This window comes from Staurois parvus, unplaced genomic scaffold (genome assembly GCF_062004578.1).
Source record: "Staurois parvus isolate SC_StPar_1 unplaced genomic scaffold, SC_StPar_1.0 ptg002177l, whole genome shotgun sequence".
Classification (NCBI taxonomy): domain Eukaryota; kingdom Metazoa; phylum Chordata; class Amphibia; order Anura; family Ranidae; genus Staurois; species Staurois parvus.
In genome coordinates, this window is record NW_028319973.1 from 36,937 (window position 1) to 57,793 (window position 20,857).

A 20,857-nucleotide genomic window follows, 5' to 3' on the forward strand; every position below is an offset into this window, starting at 1 on the left:
ATTGGGCCACTCCAGAAGGCGTATTCTGTGCTGTTGCAGCCATTGTTTTGTTGAATTACTTGTATGCTTTGGGTCATTGTCCTGTTGCATCACCCATCCTCTGCGGAGCTTCAGTTGGCGGACAGATGGTCGTACGTTTTCCTGCAAAATGTCTTGATAAACTCTGGAATTCATTTTCCCATCAATGACAACAATCCGTCCAGGCCCTGAGGCAGCAAAGCAGCCCCAAACCATGATGCTCCCTCCGCCATGTTTCACAGTGGGGATGAGGTTTTGATGTTGGTGTGCTGTGCCTTTTTTTCTCCACACATAGTGTTGTGTGTTCTTCCCAAACAATTCAATCTTGGTGTCATCTGTCCACAGTATATTTTGCCAGTAGTGCTGTGGAACATCCAGGTGCTCTTTTGCAAACTTCAAACGTGCTGCAATCTTCTTTTTGGACAGCAATGGCTTCCTCCGTGGTGTCCTCCCATGTACTCCATTCTTGTTTAATGTTTTCCTTATTGTAGATGTGTCAACAAAAATGTTAGCATGTGCCAGAGATTTCTGTAGGTCTTTAGCTGACACTCTGGGATTCTTCTTTACCTCATGCAGCATTCTGCGCTGTGCTCTTGCAGTCATTTTTACAGGACAACCACGCCTAGGGAGAGTAGTAACAGTGCTAAACTTTCTCCATTTGTAGATAGTCTGTCTTACCGTGGACACATGAACATCAAGGCTCAAGGAGATACTTTTGTAACCCTTTCCAGCTTCATGCAAGTCAACAATTCTTGATCGTAGGTCTCCTAAGAGCTCTTTTCTGCAAGGCATGGTTCACATCAGACAGTGCTTCTTGAAACCAGTAAACCCAAAACAGGTGTGTGTTTTTTAAGGGCAGGACAGCTGTCAGCAACACACCCAATATCATCACACTGATTGGAGTCAAGGTTGGCTCACTCCTGGCTCCAATTAGCTCTGGGAGAAGTCATTAAGCTAGGGCCTCACATACTTTTTCCTCCCTGCACTGTGAATGTTTACATGTTATGTGCAATTAAACCATGGCAACATCTAATGTTTGTGTAGTATTATGTTCAGCAGACTGTATTCTTCTATTGTTGTGACTTAGATGACGTTCAGAGCACATTTTATGCCCAATTCATGCAAAACTCCACGTAATCCCAAGGGGTTCACATACTTTTTCTTGCAACTGTATACAGGTAACACAATGAGATTAGCAGCACTCCCTTTAAGAGAGTGCTTCTAATCTCAGCTTGTTACCTGTATGAGAGACACCTGGGAGCCAGAAATCCTGCTGAATGATAGGGGATCAAATCCTTCTTTCCCTCATGAACATGGAGATCCATCATCATTTGTTAGACGCATTTCTGCTGAATTTGTTGTTGTATTCTGTCTCTCAGTGTTATACCGAACATTCCATTGTTAGACCGATCATTTCTGTGTGAGGGGCGAACATTCCATTGTTAGACCGATCATTTCTGTGTGAGGGGCGAACATTCAACATCAGAGGGGAGCAAATACGCATTTCCTTCACTGTATATTTCAAATATATTTTCATCCATATGGGTCGCAGTGTGCAGTGGAAGCACAATAAACAGGTTCAGTACAGGAGAGGTTTGGTAGAGAAGGAAGGTGTTATAACTCCTGCCAGGAATATCTTCTGAAGTGTTGTCCCCATTGGAAGATTTCCTCTCACCTCTTGTTCTGGTGACAACTGCGAAATGTTGGGTTTCCCTTCACTTTCTGTCTTGGATACAGTGGTCACCAGGAGAAATGGTGAGTGTGAATCTAAGTGGAGGGGACACAGACGGCAGTATGACACCGACAGAGGTTTTCACCACTTACCTCCTCACCAACAGCCGCCTTCTGTTGCAGCTCAGGATCTTCAGTATGGTGTGAATGAGGCGGCTGTCTATGGGAGAACAATCTCATTTTACATGTAAAGTCTCTCACATTGCTCAGTATTGGTGATCCATACCTTGGTGTCCTCCAGCATTGTGAGGGATCCAGACATGGCTTGTAGTGGCGTCATGGCGTCCAGAACTCTGCGTAATACTGCCGGTTGTCTTCATTCTGGGCAGGTCTCCTTTAAGACATCGGATGGAAAGCCTATCGCCATCCTCCGGGTGAATGTGGAGCCGCAGCCTCACGTCGTCGATCAGACATTCCGATTTTATCACCCGGAGTTGACGTTCTTGAAGAAGTCCATCCGGCTGCCGCCGTGGTATTCCCTTCCAGGTAAGAGGAGGTCTCCTCACCTTGAAAAGTGAACGAATGTCTTTTTAAAGTGATTGTAAACATTCTTTTTTTAAAAATTATAAACAGATTATAAACATGTGATACTTAACTGCTCGTCATGGATTTGCACAGAGCAGCATCAATCCTCTGCATCAGGGGTGCTCCTGGCTCCGCCTCCTATGGGGACACTCATGCCGACTCAATCCCAAGTCCCACTGCCTGCATCTATAGACACAGAGAGCATGGCTCGGCCACGCCCCCTTGTCAGAGCATTTGATTGACAGCAGCAGGAGCCAATGGCTCTCTGTCCTGGGAGGAGGGAGAGAGCTGCTGCTCTGGGGCACAGCACTGGATTGAGATCAGGCTCAGGTAAGTATACAGAGCGGCTGCAGGGGACCCTGGGCACAGAAGGTTTTGTTTTTTACTTTAAAGCAGATCTTCATCTTTAAAGGAAAAGTCCCTCTTGTCCACTCCACCCCTCTTCTGCTCCACTTCCTGATTTTTTTTTTTGTGTTCCCTTTTTTTTTTGGAAAAAGGGTTCGGTCCCACCTCCAATACACATCATTTGCCTAGGCCAGGGGTGGGCAAACTGTGGCCCTCCAGCTGTTGTGGAACTACAAGTCCCATCATGCCTCTGTGAGTCATGATGCAACTGTCAGCCTTTCAATGCCTCATGGGACATGTAGTTCCATGACAGCAAGAGGGCCGCAGTTGCCCACCACTGGCCTTTGCGAATGGTGTATCCTTTGTCCGCTGGGCCTGAGGTGCCCAGGAGGCCTTAGGGTCAGTCTCAGCCAGTGAGCCAATTAGAAGAGAATGGGGGTGGGGTCAAGCCCCGGCTCCATGTGTGAATGGACACACGGAGCAGCTGCTGGGGAGTACGCATGTTCGGGTGCCCCCATAGCAAGCTACTAGCTGTGGGGGCACCCGACAGTAGGGAGGGACCAGGAGCACCGGCGGGGGACCCGGGAAGAGAGGGATCCAGGTTGCACCATTACAGAGCATGTAAGTGTAACATGTTTGATATTTTGTTTTAATATTTAAGCCTTTAGAGCCACTTTAATGCCTTAGAGGTAATAACACAAATGATGTAAACTCTTGTCAGTCAATTTATAGTAATGAAAAAAAAAATTGAGGATTTATTAAACCAATCTAAATAAATTCCTTATATGTCATCAAAAAACAATAGGTGGAGGTGAGCAAACATTTAATTGTGGTTCCTATTTTCTGTTGTACTGAAACATACAAATGTTAAACGTTTTTCTTTTATTTCAGGAGCCCCGGTCGGAACACCGGGAGGGGAACCGGAACTGTTTGCCCGCTGCAGCGACCCCAACGTTATCTGCGATACAAAGAAACTGGTAATGTGCAAATCTCCCCTATTGTCCTGAAGGAGCGTGAGATTGCATTTCTCATTGTAAAATCGTCAGGAGGAGTTCTACAAACCTCTAAACGCGTTAGGGACAGCATCGTAGGAGGAGACCCCTTCTTAAAGTCGAATTCCAGCCAAAGCCTACCTAGTCTTAATCGTTTGCATGCTCCAAGCTGGTTTTGCGCTGAGAAGAGGCTTCCGTTTAGCCACTCTGCCGTAAAGCCCAGATGGATGGAGGGATGCAGTGATGGTTGTCTTTCTGGAACTTTGTCCCATCTCCACTCAGGATCACTAGAGCTCAGTCAGGGTGACCATCAGGTTCTTGGTTACCTCTCTTACTATGGTTCTTCTCCCCCGATTGTCCCATCTCCACACAGGATCACTAGAGCTCAGTCAGGGTGACCATCAGGTTCTTGGTCACCTCTCTTACTAAGGTTCTTCTCCCCCGATTGTCCCATCTCCACACAGGATCTTTGGAGCTCAGTCAGGCTGGCCATCAGGTTCTTGGTCACCTCTCTTACTAAGGTTCTTCTCCCCCGATTGTCCCATCTCCACACAGGATCACTGGAGCACAGTCAGGGTGACCTTCAGGTTCTTGGTCACCTCTCTTACTAAGGTCCTTCTTTCCTGATTGTCCCATCTCCACACAGGATTTCTGGAGCTCAGTCAGGGTGACCATCAGGTTCTTGGTGACCTCTCTTACTAAGGTTCTTCTCCCCCGATTGTCCCATCTCCACACAGGATCTCTGGAGCTCAGTCAGGGTGACCATCAGGTTCTTGGTCACCTCTCTTACTAAGGTCCTTCTCCCCCAGTTGTCCCATCTCCACACAGGATCTCTGGAGCTCAGTCAGGGTGGCCATCAGGTTCTTGGTCACCTCTCTTACTAAGGTCCTTCTCCCTCAATTGTCCCATCTCCACACAGGATCTCTGAAGCTCAGTCAGGGTGACCATCAGGTTCTTGGTCACCTCTCTTACTAAGGTCCTTCTCCCCAGATATATCAAAAAATTCCTTCCTGATCTCCCGAGAGGCAATCGGATATTCCCTGGATCAACTTTCCCTATAAATGTTATATCCAGTTATATTCTGTGTATCCAAGAAAGAATCCAGGACTTTCCTACAGCAATCCACTGAGCTGGCCACAACCAACTCTTGGGGGAGACTATTCCACATTCTCACAGCTCTTACTGTGAAGAAACCTTTCCGTGTTCGGAGATGACATTTCTTTTTCTCCAGACATTATTCATTGTTTCATGTATGGTAACTTCTTTTAAATATTGTTAGTAAAGTCAAATATTTTTTTCTAATTACTGGTCCCGCCCCTCCCTTCTGCTTTTCAGTTGGGATGTGACGCCATGTATAGGATCAGTTAGGACTTGGTGCCATGTATAGGATCATTTAGGACTTGGCGCCATGTATAGGATCAGTCAGGACTAGGCACCATGTATAGGATCAGTTAGGACTTGGCGCCATTTATAAGATCAGTTAGGACTTGGCGCCATGTGTAGGATCAGTTATGACTTGGCGCCATGTGTAGGATCAGTCAGGACTTGGCGCCATGCATAGGATCAGTCAGGACTTGGCGCCAAGCATAGGATCAGTTAGGACTTGGCGCCATGCATAGGATCAGTTAGGACTTGGCGCCGTGTATAGGATCAGTTAGGACTCGGCGCCATGTAAAGGATCAGTTAGGACTTGGCGCCATGCATAGGATCAGTTAGGACTTGGCGCCATGTATAGGATCAGTTAGGACTCGGCGCCATGTATAGGATCAGTTAGGACTTGGCACCATGTATAGGATCAGTTAGGACATGGCGCCATGTATAGGATCAGTTAGGACTCGGCGCCATGTAAAGGATCAGTTAGGACTTGGCGCCATGCATAGGATCAGTTAGGACTTGGCGCCATGTATAGGATCAGTTAGGACTCGGCGCCATGTATAGGATCAGTTAGGACTCGGCGCCATGTATAGGATCAGTTAGGACTTGGCGCCATGTATAGGATCAGTTAGGACATGGCGCCATGTATAAGATCAGTTAGGACTTGGCGCCATGTATAGGATCAGTTAGGACTCGGCGCCATGTATAGGATCAGTCAGGACTCGGTGCCATGTATAGGATCAGTCAGGACTCGGCATCAAATATATTGAATGCAATCTGTCTGCATAGAAATATAGGAAAGCAGAAACACTGGGAGCAGTCAGTGCTGACTTGTTCCTCAGGCACTCCTTCCAGGGCTGTCATGGTGATCTTCGCTACATTTGTGATAATAATCTGTGTACAGCCATCCCTTTACATGACACATGTAGTTGTTGCGTGTGAATTACATGTTTTTTCTGACATTCTGAAGTCGCTTTTCAGAGATGTTCTTCCTCCTGGAAGCTCCGGGCTAATCATTCAGTCACTTGTCTGCAGAGAATGGTTGGTGACACAAAGCCCGGTGACACCCGCAATAATTACAGCGTTTTATCTCCTGGCTTGTCCTATTCTTCCACCTACACTTCCAATCAGCATGACAATCACACGCCGGGCGCTGATCTCAGCGATGGTTAGATTCCGCCACTTACACGTGAACGCCGATAATTTGTACGTTCGCTTCCTTGCCGGCGTTGCTTCGTATGCCTTGATGATGGAATAGATCTTTCTTTTTAAAGTGTTTCTAAAGGTAAAACTTTTTATTTTCTTTTAAATAACAAACATGTCTATACTGACCTGTTCTGTAATGGTTGTGCACAGAGCAGCCCCGATCCTCCTCTTCTGGGGTCCCCCCGCTGACTCCCCCGCTGACTCTCCTGGCTCCTCTTCCCCCGCTAAGTGTCCCCATGAGTGCCCCCACAGCTAAGCTGATAGCTGTGGGGGCACTCATATGTGCTCGCTCCTTAGCTGGCTCTGTATGTCCATTGACACATTGAGTGCAGCTCAGTTCCTCCACTTCCTCCTCACTGGTTGTGATTGACAGCAGCAGGAGCCAATGACTCCGTCTGCTGCCTCTCTGTCCACTGAGGAGAGAGAGAGCTGCTGCTCTTGTGCACATTGCTTGGTTGAGATAGAACGCATGTAAGTATAAGGGGGGGGGGGGGCATGGGGAGGATCCTGCACCACAGAAGGGGTTTTACTTTTAAGTGGTAGTAAACTGTATGTCCATTGACACGTTGAGTGCAGCTCAACTCCTCCACTTCCTCCTCACTGGTTGTGATTGACAGCAGCAGGAACCAATGGCTCCCTCTGCTGCCTTTCTATCCACTGAGGAGAGAGAGAGCCGCTGCTCTTGTGCACATTGCTTGATTGAAATGGGGCTCATGTAAGTATAAGGGGTGGGGGCTGGGGAGGATCCTGCACCACAGAAGGTGCTTTTCTTTAAAGTGGTAGAAAACTGTATGTCCATTGACACATTGAGTGCAGCTCAGCCCCCCCCCCACTTCCTCCTCACTGGTTGTGATTGACAGCAGCAGAAGCCAATGGCTCCCTCTCCTGCCTCTCTTTCCACTGAGGAGAGAGAGAGCCTCTGCTCTCGTGCACATTGCTTGATTGAGATGGGGCTCATGTAAGTATATGGGGGGGAGGGGCTGGGCAGGGGGAGGATCCTGCACCACAGAAGGGGTTTTATTTTAAGTGGTAGTAAACTGGACATGGGCAGCACAGTGGCTAAGCGGTTAGCACTTCTGCCTGGCAGTACTCGGGTCGTTGGTTCGAATCCTGACCACGGCACCACCTGCCTGGAGTTTGCATGTTCTCCCTGTGCCTGTGTGGGTTTCTTCTGGGTACTCTGGTTTCCTCCCACACTCCAAAGACATGCTAAAATAACAACTGTCCTGTACTGGCCCAGTACTAGCAAGGTGTACATAATAAAGTGGCCAGTGAGTGTATTTTCATCCTCGGCTGTGCTTGCGTAGTCAATTCCCATTGACCTCTTTGGGGCTCCCATCTCCCAAGTGTTTCATGTATCAGAGACATCCCCATAGAAGTCAACAACTGTCCTGTATTGGCCAGCTCAACCCAAAACTGACCACAGCTGGCTTCTTAATTGGAGACTCCATTGGTGGCACCAAAATGTAGTGTTTGAATGGTTATTGGGCAGTACAGACGTTACTGGGTGGCTGTAATGCATGTAATCAAGAGAGACAATTGGCGACAAGGTCATTCTGATTTTTTTCTTCTAATTTTTATTAGGGTCACGGAGAACCCCAAGATGTGTTTGTGAAAGTTGCTGGAGGGCCCAGTCCACAGATTAAGAAGTTCTTTATTGTTCTTTATACGTAAGTCATACTAAGTGCTGCCAATTATTATTGCAATTTTATTTATCCATTGCTTGATTTTGGGCTTTGGCGGGGAAAGAATTTGAGGATACATAACTACAGATTGCCGTGGTTTGAGGTTGGCATCTGCTGGAGTTACTCACCTTGGGCTCATGGAGATCACAAGGACACATTCAGCAGGATCTAATAATCAGTGCGTCCCCTGTGTGACATCACTGCCTTATGAAGGAAATACTATACGTCTTCATTGAGGTATCCTATGAGGAAAGTCCCATACGTTATTGGGATATCATATGAGGGAAGTCAAATATGTCCTCCATGTGATATCTCATGAGCGAAGTTTCATATGTCCTTATTGGGATATCATATGAGGGAAGTCCCATACATCCTCAATGTGATATCTCATGAGGGAAGTTTCATACGTCCACTTTGGGATATCATATGAGGGAAGTCCCATACGTCCTCATTGTGATATCTCATGAGGGAAGTTTCATATGTCCTCATTGGGATAATGTATGAGGGAAGTCCCATACATCCTCACTGGGATATCTTATGAGGGAAGGCCCATGCGTCCTCATTGCGATAACTCATGAGGGACGTTTCATACGTCCTCATTGGGATATCGTATGAGGGAAGTCCCATATGTTCTCATTAGGATATCTTATGAGGGACGTCCCATACGTTCTCACTGGAATATCATATGAGGGAAGGCCCATGCGTCCTCACTGGGATATCTTATGAGGGAAGTCCCATACGTCCTCACTGGGATATCATATGAGGGAAGGCCCATACATCCTCACTGGGATATCTTATGAGGGAAGGCCCATACATCCTCACTGGGATAAATTATGAGGGAAGTCCCATACGTTCTCACTGGGATATCATATGAGGGAAGGCCCATATGTCCTCACTGGGATATCATATGAGGGAAGGCCCATATGTCCTCACTGGGATATCATATGAGGGAAGGCCCATATGTTCTCACTGGGATATCATATGAGGGAAGGCCCATACATCCTCACTGGGATATCATATGAGGGAAGGCCCATACATCCTCACTGGGATATCATATGAGGGAAGGCCCATACATCCTCACTGGGATATCATATGAGGGAAGGCCCATATGTCCTCACTGGGATATCTTATGAGGGAAGTCCCATACGTTCTCATTGAAATTCCTTATGAGGGAAGGCCCATACGTCCTCATTGGGATATCGTATGAGGGAAAGCCCATACGTCCTTATTGGGATATCTTATGAGGGAAGGCCCATATGTCCATATCGCCCAACGCATCAAATTCAAACTACTCACTCTGACCTACAAAGCCATTCACAACACTGCCCCTAACTACCTCACCGACCTGATTCCCAAGTACCACCCTACCCGTACCCTTCGCTCTTCACAGGACCTCCTTCTATCTTGCTCCCTGGTCTCCTCCTCACACGCACGTCTGCAAGACTTCTCCAGGTCCTCCCCCATCCTCTGGAACTCACTACCCCAATCCATCAGACTGTCACCTTCCCTCCTCACCTTCAGGCGCTCCCTGAAAACCCACCTCTTCAGGGAAGCCTACCCCACCCTCACCTAACTGCTGCTCTCCTTCATTCCTCCTACCACTCCATCCCCCACAGCCACTTCCTCCTGTACCACTACCCCCTCCCTCCTAGATAGTAAGCTCGAAAGAGTAGGGCCCTCTTACCCCTCGTGTGCTGTTTGTAGTTGCTGTAATGTTTCATGTATTGTCCCCCCCTCTATTGTACAGCGCTGAGCAAACCCTTTGGCGCTATATAAACTCGATGTAATGTAATAATGTCCTTACTGGGATATCTTATGAGGGAAGACCCATACATCCTCACTGGGATATCTTATGAGGGAAGGCCCATGCGTCCTCATTGCGATAACTCATGAGGGACGTTTCATACGTCCTCATTGGGATATCGTATGAGGGAAGTCCCATATGTTCTCATTAGGATATCTTATGAGGGACGTCCCATACGTTCTCACTGGAATATCATATGAGGGAAGGCCCATGCGTCCTCACTGGGATATCTTATGAGGGAAGTCCCATACGTCCTCACTGGGATATCATATGAGGGAAGGCCCATACATCCTCACTGGGATATCTTATGAGGGAAGGCCCATACATCCTCACTGGGATAAATTATGAGGGAAGTCCCATACGTTCTCACTGGGATATCATATGAGGGAAGGCCCATATGTCCTCACTGGGATATCATATGAGGGAAGGCCCATATGTCCTCACTGGGATATCATATGAGGGAAGGCCCATATGTTCTCACTGGGATATCATATGAGGGAAGGCCCATACATCCTCACTGGGATATCATATGAGGGAAGGCCCATACATCCTCACTGGGATATCATATGAGGGAAGGCCCATACATCCTCACTGGGATATCATATGAGGGAAGGCCCATATGTCCTCACTGGGATATCTTATGAGGGAAGTCCCATACGTTCTCATTGAAATTCCTTATGAGGGAAGGCCCATACGTCCTCATTGGGATATCGTATGAGGGAAAGCCCATACGTCCTTATTGGGATATCTTATGAGGGAAGGCCCATATGTCCATATCGCCCAACGCATCAAATTCAAACTACTCACTCTGACCTACAAAGCCATTCACAACACTGCCCCTAACTACCTCACCGACCTGATTCCCAAGTACCACCCTACCCGTACCCTTCGCTCTTCACAGGACCTCCTTCTATCTTGCTCCCTGGTCTCCTCCTCACACGCACGTCTGCAAGACTTCTCCAGGTCCTCCCCCATCCTCTGGAACTCACTACCCCAATCCATCAGACTGTCACCTTCCCTCCTCACCTTCAGGCGCTCCCTGAAAACCCACCTCTTCAGGGAAGCCTACCCCACCCTCACCTAACTGCTGCTCTCCTTCATTCCTCCTACCACTCCATCCCCCACAGCCACTTCCTCCTGTACCACTACCCCCTCCCTCCTAGATAGTAAGCTCGAAAGAGTAGGGCCCTCTTACCCCTCGTGTGCTGTTTGTAGTTGCTGTAATGTTTCATGTATTGTCCCCCCCTCTATTGTACAGCGCTGAGCAAACCCTTTGGCGCTATATAAACTCGATGTAATGTAATAATGTCCTTACTGGGATATCTTATGAGGGAAGACCCATACATCCTCACTGGGATATCTTATGAGGGAAGACCCATACATCCTCACTGGGATATCTTATGAGGGAAGACCCATACATCCTCACTGGGATATCTTATGAGGGAAGACCCATACATCCTCACTGGGATATCTTATGAGGGAAGGCCCATACGTTCTCACTGGGATATCTTATGAGGGAAGACCCATACATCCTCACTGGGATATCTTATGAGGGAAGGCCCATACGTTCTCACTGGGATATCTTATGAGGGAAGACCCATACATCCTCACTGGGATATCTTATGAGGGAAGACCCATACATCCTCACTGGGATATCTTATGAGGGAAGGCCCATACATCCTCACTGGGATATCTTATGAGGTAAGGCCCATACGTTCTCACTGGGATATCACCCAATAAGAAATATACTACTTTTTTATTGGGTCAATGACATCATGGAGTTGGGGACTCGCAGTATCTCTATTGCATCTTGCTGGGAGGCTGGAGGTTACCTAATAGGAGGCAGCTGGTGCTGTCTTTGGCTTCAGACTTACTTTACAGTCGACCACTTATAGTGAACTGGTAAGTAGTCCCTTGTACCACTTTGTACAAGTTCATTAATACACCAGACGAATCACATATCCACCTAGTGGAGTGATTATCGACTCCAATCTACCGATCACTGGCAGATTGTCAACTAATCTCTGATCTCTAAAGGTCAGGCCACTGACTGGTGACAATCCGCGCACACCTATCAGTCAGTACGGGTAAGTGTTGCCAACCCAGGGGGGCCTGCCAGGAAACAATTGGAGATTCCTTGAAAAGGCAGCCAGCCAGTTCTCTGAGCAGGGAACAAGGCTTCTGGGGAAATATCTGTAGCTAACACCTCCAGCTCTGCCAAGGTTCCAAGGATTAAAGAAATCAGAGTTTTGACACATTTTGGTGTATATTGATCGTTTCCCAGACTTGATACTTAGGCAGGTGGAAGGAAAGAAAATTGCATGTTCCCCCCATTGACACAGTGTGGGGAATCCTTCCTGCAGCACTATTGTTCCCTGCTGGCAGAACGCAATAATCGCAGCTAACGGCTGTAGCATGCAAAATATCCGACAGGCTGGTTGTACTGAAATACAAGATTGATGGATGACATCAGTACAACCATCCTTTCCATAGATGGATCAAATCTCGGCCAGACCCTGTTGAACTGGACAAGATTTGAACCATCCACAACCAGCTGTAAATCAGCAGGAAGAGATCTCAGGCATTCAGGTCAGGGACAAGGGGTGGGCAGGGGGGACAGTTGCCCAGGGTGCAGTAGTAGGGCAGGACACCCTATCACCGCATGCAAGCTCCAGATCTGTGGCCAGCAACCAGCAGTTTGCAGCTTCATGTCTGCTCTGACAACTACTGCTGTCACACTGTGGCCCAACATACTCTCTCTCCACCCCATCTGCCCACAGCTGACGCAACAATAAAAAGTGCATGTGGAGCTACGTTCTAGCCACAAAAAAAGCAACTGATTGGCCATGCATGGGCAGTGCACATTCCGTGCCAAGCATGGGCAGCCAAAGCAAGGGGCAAAGAATGAGTGCAAGGCGGTACACCCATTATATGGCATGTATTGGGGGGGGGGGGGCACAGTTCTGCATCCTTGCCTTGGGCAATGGGGGGAACCTGTTCCGGTACTGCTTTCTCTGACTGCTAGTCTCAGGAGTTTTAGAGTGAGATTTGGTGATGTCTCTACTGTGCTGCTCAAAGTTCTCCTTGCTGGAGGCTGTGGCATAAGGAAGCAAAGTCCTGCCTTTGCCAAGATGGCCGCCTCCATATGGAGACAGTGCAGAACAAGGCATGGTCAGCCAGTAATGCAGGAGAGATCAGCTGCAGGGAGACCACAGGCAATACTGGTGACTAGTCCCTTGTTCCCTGCCTGTCTTTTTTTTTTGGACACAGCATCCAGAGTTCCCCTTTAAATGTAGAATACTAGACTCGGCTTTGCTGTGGATCGTAGACTGTTCTACTTTCCTTGTTCTGTGGACTTTTTTCTGTTTTTACATGAAGTAAAGGTTGATATTTAGAAGTTTGTTCAGGTCACAAAGATCTTGTAAAAATACCAGTTTGCAGGACACAACAACATGGAAAAGAGGCCAAATGATAACTTTACATTTAAAAAAGGAATAACTGGCCATTAAATCGAGTTGGCTGGCTGTTCCTGCCACCAAATATATGTGTGACGGGAAAGGAAAGAGAACTCGGAGTCCACCTTACAGGACAGAATTGTCGACAAACTAACGTCACTGGCTAATCCGCGGTCCTCGCAGCGCCTGTACTGACCACACTGTACTTAAAGGGAGCATACAAGAGAACAAAATAATGATTGGGAGGAGCAAAGGACCAGGCTAGGGAGAATGCGTACTAGGTGGTTGGACACATTGACTTCAGCTGTGGGGATGATGCACCAGAATAGCACAAAGTAGACTTCTTTTTAGAGCTCTCATTCATCAAGTCGCTAGGACCTGACTTGATGGCACGTAACTATACGCCCACATGTGTCATGAAGGCTGCACAGATTAAAAAAAAAAAGGAGGAAATAAAGCGTTTAGATGGGAATTGAAACTAGAGCATGCTCAGTGGATGACAACAGCTAGTGTACACAATCTCTGGCTACAGTGGGGACACAGAGAAGATGGGAGGGGAGGTGAAGGTAGGATCAACCAGGTACATTTCACTCTACACAGAATGAATGCTTTAATGACTTTGTGAGTATGTTATATAGCATGTAATGACAGGTTTTAAGTCTGGGTTTAATGACACTTTAATCATGGATATAACTGTCTGCCAATAGCTGAGCTATTCCTAATCAAGGTTCCTCCAGAGGTTGCTAAGGGTTCCTTGAGCTGTGGCTGGTGGCCTCTCATTGGATGGAGCCTGCATAGTTTCAGGGCCAGCACTGTAAGGATTGCATTCTAAGTACCATTGTAAGGGGGTCATTCTTCCCACTGACCCCCAATGTAAGGGTCATTCTTCCCACTGACCACCAATGTAAGGGACATTCTTCCCACTGACCCCCCCAATGTAAGGGACATTCTTCCCACTGACCCCCAATGTAAGGAGCATTCTTCCCACTGACCCCCAATGTAAGGGACATTCTTCCCACTGACCTCCAATGTAAGGGACATTCTTCCCACTGACCACCAATGTAAGGGACATTCTTCCCACTGACCCCCAATGTAAGGGACATTCTTCCCACTGACCCCCAATGTAAGGGACATTCTTCCCACTGACCTCCAATGTAAGGGACATTCTTCCCACTGACCTCCCAATGTAAGGGACATTCTTCCCACTGACCCCCAATGTAAGGGACATTCTTTCCACTGACCCCCAATGTAAGGGACATTCTTCCCACTGACCCCCAATGTAAGGGACATTCTTTCCACTGATCACCAATGTAAGGGACATTCTTCCCACTGACCCCCAATGTAAGGGACATTTTTCCCACTGACCCCCAATGTAAGGGACATTCTACCCGCTGACCCCTAATGTAAGGGACATTCTTCCCACTGACCCCCAATGTAAGGGACATTCTTCCCACTGACCACCAGTGTAAGGGACATTCTTCCCACTGACCACCAATGTAAGGGACATTCTTCCCACTGACCACCAATGTAAGGGACATTCTTCCCACTGACCCCCCAATGCACTAACTTTAGCAGGAGTTCCCGAAGACCCTTGGCATTATTATAGGGGTTCTTCTGGGGTAAAAAGGTTTGACTTAGAACATCTCCACAACATATGTATGAGATCTGTCACCGTGGCACCCGGGGCAGTTTCGGTTGTCTCTGTGACAGTCAATATTTTTTTTTTTTTCTTTATTAAAAAAATTTCTTGTGTAATTTTTAGCCGATCAAATTAATTCTCTAAGTTTTCCATTTTGTTATTTATTTTCTGTTGTAGTAAATCCTCAATCTTCAGTGCCCTCGGGGTGTTAATTCCCTCTTTAGCGTGGTTCCCCCTGGCGATGGACATTGCCGTGCGCGGCTCTTCTTAGACCTCGCTGTATATTTCTGTGGCTGCTAAGTTTGTTTTTTTTTCAGCTTCCAAATGAATTTATCGATATTTCCGGGCAGGCTCTGTGTTTTTGTCAGCGCAGAGCGTATTTATTCCCTTTATTGTCTGCCTCCAATTTCCATTAAATAAGAATATCTTGGGCGAAGTCTAAGAAAAGTAATGCGCTGTCTCCCCTTTCATTGTAGCGCGGTTTATGGCGCCGCAAATTCAGCCCAAAACACGTTTATAAAGGAGCCAGTAAAAGTGTCAGTGCCAAGCATGCAGTTTTATGGCCGGCTCGGTGTTTGGTACGAAGATAAACAGCCGGCGGTACGCGGTTAATTGTTTAATTTGGCGCTCAGACATTACCAATCGCATGAAATATCTCCGGAGAATTTATAGAGTCTAAGCAAGCACCATCGTAAATATAAAGGGTCTCCTTCCTGTAGACACATCCGGTCCCGTCTTCAACGTCTTCAGTATGAAGGTCAATATCCAGTAGGATCTGGAACGCCATTCACTGAGAACTGAGAAACTCCTCCCACTGTTTGCTTTTTCTCCTGCATCATGGTGGGCAAACAACTCTGATATAGGAAGCTCTCTTCTGCTTTTATTTGAACATTTTCCATCAGTGACATCCAACTGCTGATGTACAGTAAAGGAAATGTGTATTTGCTCCCCTGCTGATGGTGAATGTTCGCCCCTCACACAGAAATGATCGGTCTAACAATGGAATGTTCGCCCCTCACACAGAAATGATCGGTCTAACAATGGAATGTTCGCCCCTCACACAGAAATGATCGGTCTAAATATCGAATGTTCGGTGTAACACTGAGAGACAGAATACAACAACAAATTCAGCAGAAATGTGTCTAACAAATGATGACGGATCTGCATGTTCATGAGGGAAAGAAGGATTTGATCCCCTATCATTCAGCAGGATTTCTGGCTCCCAGGTGTCTCTCATACAGGTAACAAGCTGAGATTAGAAGCAGTCTTTTAAAGGGAGTGCTGCTAATCTCATTGTGTTACCTGTATAAAAGACACCTATCCACAGGAGCCATCAAACCATCAGATTCCAAACTCTCCACCATGGCAAAGACCAAAGAGCTGTCCAAGGAGGTCAGGGACAAGATGATAGACCTACACAAGGCTGGACTGGGCTACCAAACTATCGCCAAGCAGCTTGGTGAGAAGGTGACAACAGTTGGTGCAATCATTCACAAATGGAAGAAACACAAAACAAGTGTCAGTCTCCCTAGGTCTGGTGCACCATGCAAGATCTCACCTCGTGGAGTGTCAATGATCATGAGAACAGTAAGGAATCATCCCAGAACTACACGTGAGGATCTTGTCAATGATCTCCAGGCAGCTTGGTGACCAGTCACCAAGAAAACAATTGGTAACACACTACGCCGACAAGGACTGAAATCCTGCAGTGCCCGCAAGGTCCCTCTGCTCAAGAAAGCACATGTCCAGGCCCGTCTGAAGTTTGCCACTGAACATCTGAATGATGCAGAGGAGGACTGGTGGGAAGTGTTGTGGTCAGATGAGACCAAAATCCAGCTCTTTGGCATCAACTCAACTCGCTGTGTTTGGAGGAGGATGAATGCTGCCTATGACCCCAAAAACAACATCCCAACTGTGAAACATGGCGGTGGAAACATTCTGCTTTGGGGGTGTTTTTCTGCTAAGGGGACAGGACAACTGCACTGCATCAAAGGGACGATGGACGGGGCAATGTACTATCAAATCTTGGGTGAGAACCGTCTTCCCTCAGCCAGGGCATTGAAAATGGGTCGTGGATGGGTGTTCCAGCATGACAATGACCCAAAACACACGGCCAAGGCAACAAAGGAGTGACTCAAGAAGAAGCACATTAAGGTCCTGGAGTGGCCTAGCCAGTCTGCAGACCTTCATCCGATTGAAAATCTGTGGAGGGAGCTGAAAGTTCGAGTTGCCAAACGTCCGCCACCAAACCTTAATTACTTAGAGAGGATCTGCCAAGAGGAGTGGGCCAAAATCCCTCCTGAGATGTGTGCAAACCTGGGGGCCAACTCCAGGAAACGTCTGACCTCTGTGATTGCCAAGAAGGGATTTGCCACCAAGTACTAAGTCATGTTTTGTGAAGGGGATCAAATCCTTATTTCCCTCCTGAACATGCAGATCAGTCATCATTTGTTAGACGCATTTCTGCTGAATTTGTTGTTGTATTCTGTCTCTCAGTGTTACACCGAACATTCCATTGATAGACAGATCATTTATGCAATGGCCAAGTCAATCACCTGATCTCAACCCCATTGAGCATGCATTTCACTTGCTGAAGGCAAAACTAGAGGCAGAAAAACCCACAAACAAAGAGCAACTGAAGACAGCTGCAGGTAGAGCCTGGCAAAGTACCAGAAAGGAAGAAACCAAGTCTTTGGTCATGTCCATGGGTTCCAGACTTCAGGCAAAGTACCAGAAAGGAAGAAACCAAGTCTTTGGTCATGTCCATGGGTTCCAGACTTCAGGCAAAGCATCAGAAAGGAGGAAACCAAGTCTTTGGTCATGTCCATGGGTTCCAGACTTCAGGCAAAGCATCAGAAAGGAGGAAACCAAGTCTTTGGTCATGTCCATGGGTTCCAGAGTTCAGGCAAAGCATCAGAAAGGAGGAAACAAAGTCTTTGGTCATGTCCATGAGTTCCAGACTTCAGGGAAAGCATCAGAAAGGAGGAAACCCAGTCTTTGGTCATGTCCATGGGTTCCGGACTTCAGGGAAAGCAACAGAAAGGAGGAAACCCAGTCTTTGGTCATGTCCATGGGTTCCGGACTTCAGCAAAGCATCAGAAAGGAGGAAACCCAGTCTTTGGTCATGTCCATGGGTTCCAGACTTCAGGGAAAGCATCAGAAAGGAGGAAACCCAGTCTTTGGTCATGTCCATGGGTTCCAGACTTCAGGCAAAGCATCAGAAAGGAGGAAACCAAGTCTTTGGTCATGTCCATGGGTCCCAGACTTCAGGCAAAGCATCAGAAAGGAGGAAACCAAGTCTTTGGTCATGTCCATGGGTTCCAGAGTTCAGGCAAAGCATCAGAAAGGAGGAAACCAAGTCTTTGGTCATGTCCATGGGTTCCAGACTTCAGGGAAAGCATCAGAAAGGAGGAAACCAAGTCTTTGGTCATGTCCATGGGTTCCAGACTTCAGGCAAAGCATCAGAAAGGAGGAAACCAAGTCTTTGGTCATGTCCATGGGTTCCAGACTTCAGGCAAAGCATCAGAAAGGAGGAAACCAAGTCTTTGGTCATGTCCATGGGTTCCAGACTTCAGGCAAAGCATCAGAAAGGAGGAAACCCAGTCTTTGGTCATGTCCATGGGTTCCAGAGTACAGGCAAAGCATCAGAAAGGAGGAAACCCAGTCTTTGGTCATGTCCATGGTTTCCAGACTTCAGGCAAAGCATCAGAAAGGAGGAAACCCAGTCTTTGGTCATGTCCATGGGTTCCAGAGTACAGGCAAAGCATCAGAAAGGAGGAAACCCAGTCTTTGGTCATGTCCATGGGTTCCAGACTTCAGGCAAAGCATCAGAAAGGAGGAAACCCGGTCTTTGGTCATGTCCATGGGTTCCAGACTTCAGGCAAAGCATCAGAAAGGAGGAAACCCGGTCTTTGGTCATGTCCATGGGTTCCAGACTTCAGGCAGTCATTGTCAGTAAAGGATTCTCAACAAAATATTAAAAATGAACATTTTATTTATGATTATAATCATTTTTCCAATTACTTTTGGTCCCTTGAAAAAGGGGGGATGGCTACTCTTAAGAGCTGTAATTCCTAAACCCTTCCTCCGATTTGGATGTACATCCCCTCCAATTACACCTGAGAGTGCGCACTGTCCACCCGTATCCATCATAGAAGTAGAGCTGGAATATGTTTTGATAAATATGTGACAAAAACTAAAATTGTGTTCAAATATATATGGACCTAACTGTATGTATTGAGTTCTCTCTGTAGGGCCAAGTGCTCCTCTCCTGTACACACGTGTGTAGCAGGGGGGTGAGGGCTCCGCGCTAAGCTGGGAATTGTAGGCATTGGAAGGCTGCAGCTTATCTACCCCACACAGGATGCGATTGGATAAACGGCTGTCACCTTGTTTTCTGTGTCATCGATCATTTTATATCGGGTAGATGCCGTTTATCTCCGTATGCTGCAAAATCACTCCGCCCTGATAGACAGCAAAGGATTCACCTAATAAAACCCATTTCTGTCTCGTTACTAAATAGACGTCTCTGCTGATTTACACTGCGATCCGTTTATATAGACGCCCCTCATCACTCGCGCTGCCTCTGCACCTATGGTCCTCATGTCCGGGAGTGGCGGCGTTGTGACATTATTTGTGTCATTCATTCCTGTTATCTCCTTATACCGGCACAGGGACCGATGGCTGGCGGCTCCAATCCAGATCTGGCAGATCTACATCCATTCCCTGAAGAGAGTGGACCTCAGCTGTGTCACCGGCCAGCTCACGCAAATGTCTCTGGTCCTTCGAGGGACGCAGGCGGTGCGCAAAGTCAGAGCGTACGCGTCTCACCCGCATGAACTGAAGGTCGGTGGTGTTCTCCTTTACTTCGATCACACAATGCATTGAAATGGACATCGGCCTGTCTGGTGATTGTAACTTCTTCACCCCATTTACTAAATGTCCCCGTATCCTATTGGTCTGTATTGTGTACAGAAATGCAGCCAATGCACTCACAGACTCCAGCACCGCCCCCGCTGAGCCACCTCAGGCCTCACCCAACACATTGGAAGCTGCATAGCACACAGTCATTTGTTGTTTTTTTTACATTTTTTTGGTACAAAGAAGAACATCTAATACATAAAAAATAAGACAGAAATACAAATCACAACTACATCACCAATACATGAGTTCCCTTTGCAACACATTTTCCCCTCCCCCACCCTTCTCATACCCCTGTCCACATTACGTCTGTTTTATCCTCCCTCATGATTCTCTATCCATATCTATACCCCTCCTTCCTCCATCCTCTTTCTCTCGGGATCTCCGTTAGACTTCCTCTGATGTATTCCACCTAGACTACAACTAATTCCACATAGTTTTTAGAATTTGTAAAATTTAACTAACTACTCTGTGTTTTCCTAAATGTATCTAATGTATCCACCTCGATATGATATAACTCCTCCATCCTATAGATATTTTCCACTCTGTTTATCCAATCGTTTACTCTTGGCGGCTCTGGGACTTGCCAAGATTTGGGGATCAAGTCCTTAGCTGACTAAGTGATACAGTACCCCATTACTAGACAAGTTCATTGGAGCCTCGGGTTTATAAAACAAACACATCCATGGATCTCTCTGGACCGTAATCCCACATATTTCCTGGATGAGTTGTATTATTCCCTTTCAGTAGTCCTGTATATTCGGGCAGTCCCACCATAGGTGACCCATTGTTCCCTTCCAATAGTCCTGTATTATCGGGCAGTCCCACCATAGGTGACCCATAGTTTCCTTCCAATAGTCCTGTATTATCGGGCAGTCCCACCATAGGTGTCCCATTGTTCCCTTCCAATAGTCCTGTATATTCGGGCAGTCCCACCATAGGTGACCCATTGTTCCCTTCCAATAGTCCTGTATTATCGGGCAGTCCCACCATAGGTGACCCATAGTTTCCTTCCAATAGTCCTGTATTATCGGGCAGTCCCACCATAGGTGTCCCATTGTTCCCTTCCAATAGTCCTGTATATTCGGGCAGTCCCACCATAGGTGACCCATTGTTCCCTTCCAATAGTCCTGTATTATCGGGCAGTCCCACCATAGGTGACC

General features: G+C 47.1%; 1 protein-coding gene across 1 annotated transcript in view; it reads left to right on the plus strand.

Annotated features, from left to right (window-relative positions):
• Positions 1–20,857, plus strand: part of NPHP4 (nephrocystin 4) — a 65,299-nt gene that overhangs the window by 26,939 nt on the left and 17,503 nt on the right. The window contains exons 7-10 of the mRNA XM_089665302.1: positions 2,079–2,235; positions 3,511–3,596; positions 7,776–7,861; positions 19,448–19,619. Coding sequence (XP_089521428.1) covers positions 2,079–2,235; positions 3,511–3,596; positions 7,776–7,861; positions 19,448–19,619 — 501 coding nt within the window. The remainder of the gene's footprint in view (positions 1–2,078; positions 2,236–3,510; positions 3,597–7,775; positions 7,862–19,447; positions 19,620–20,857) is intronic.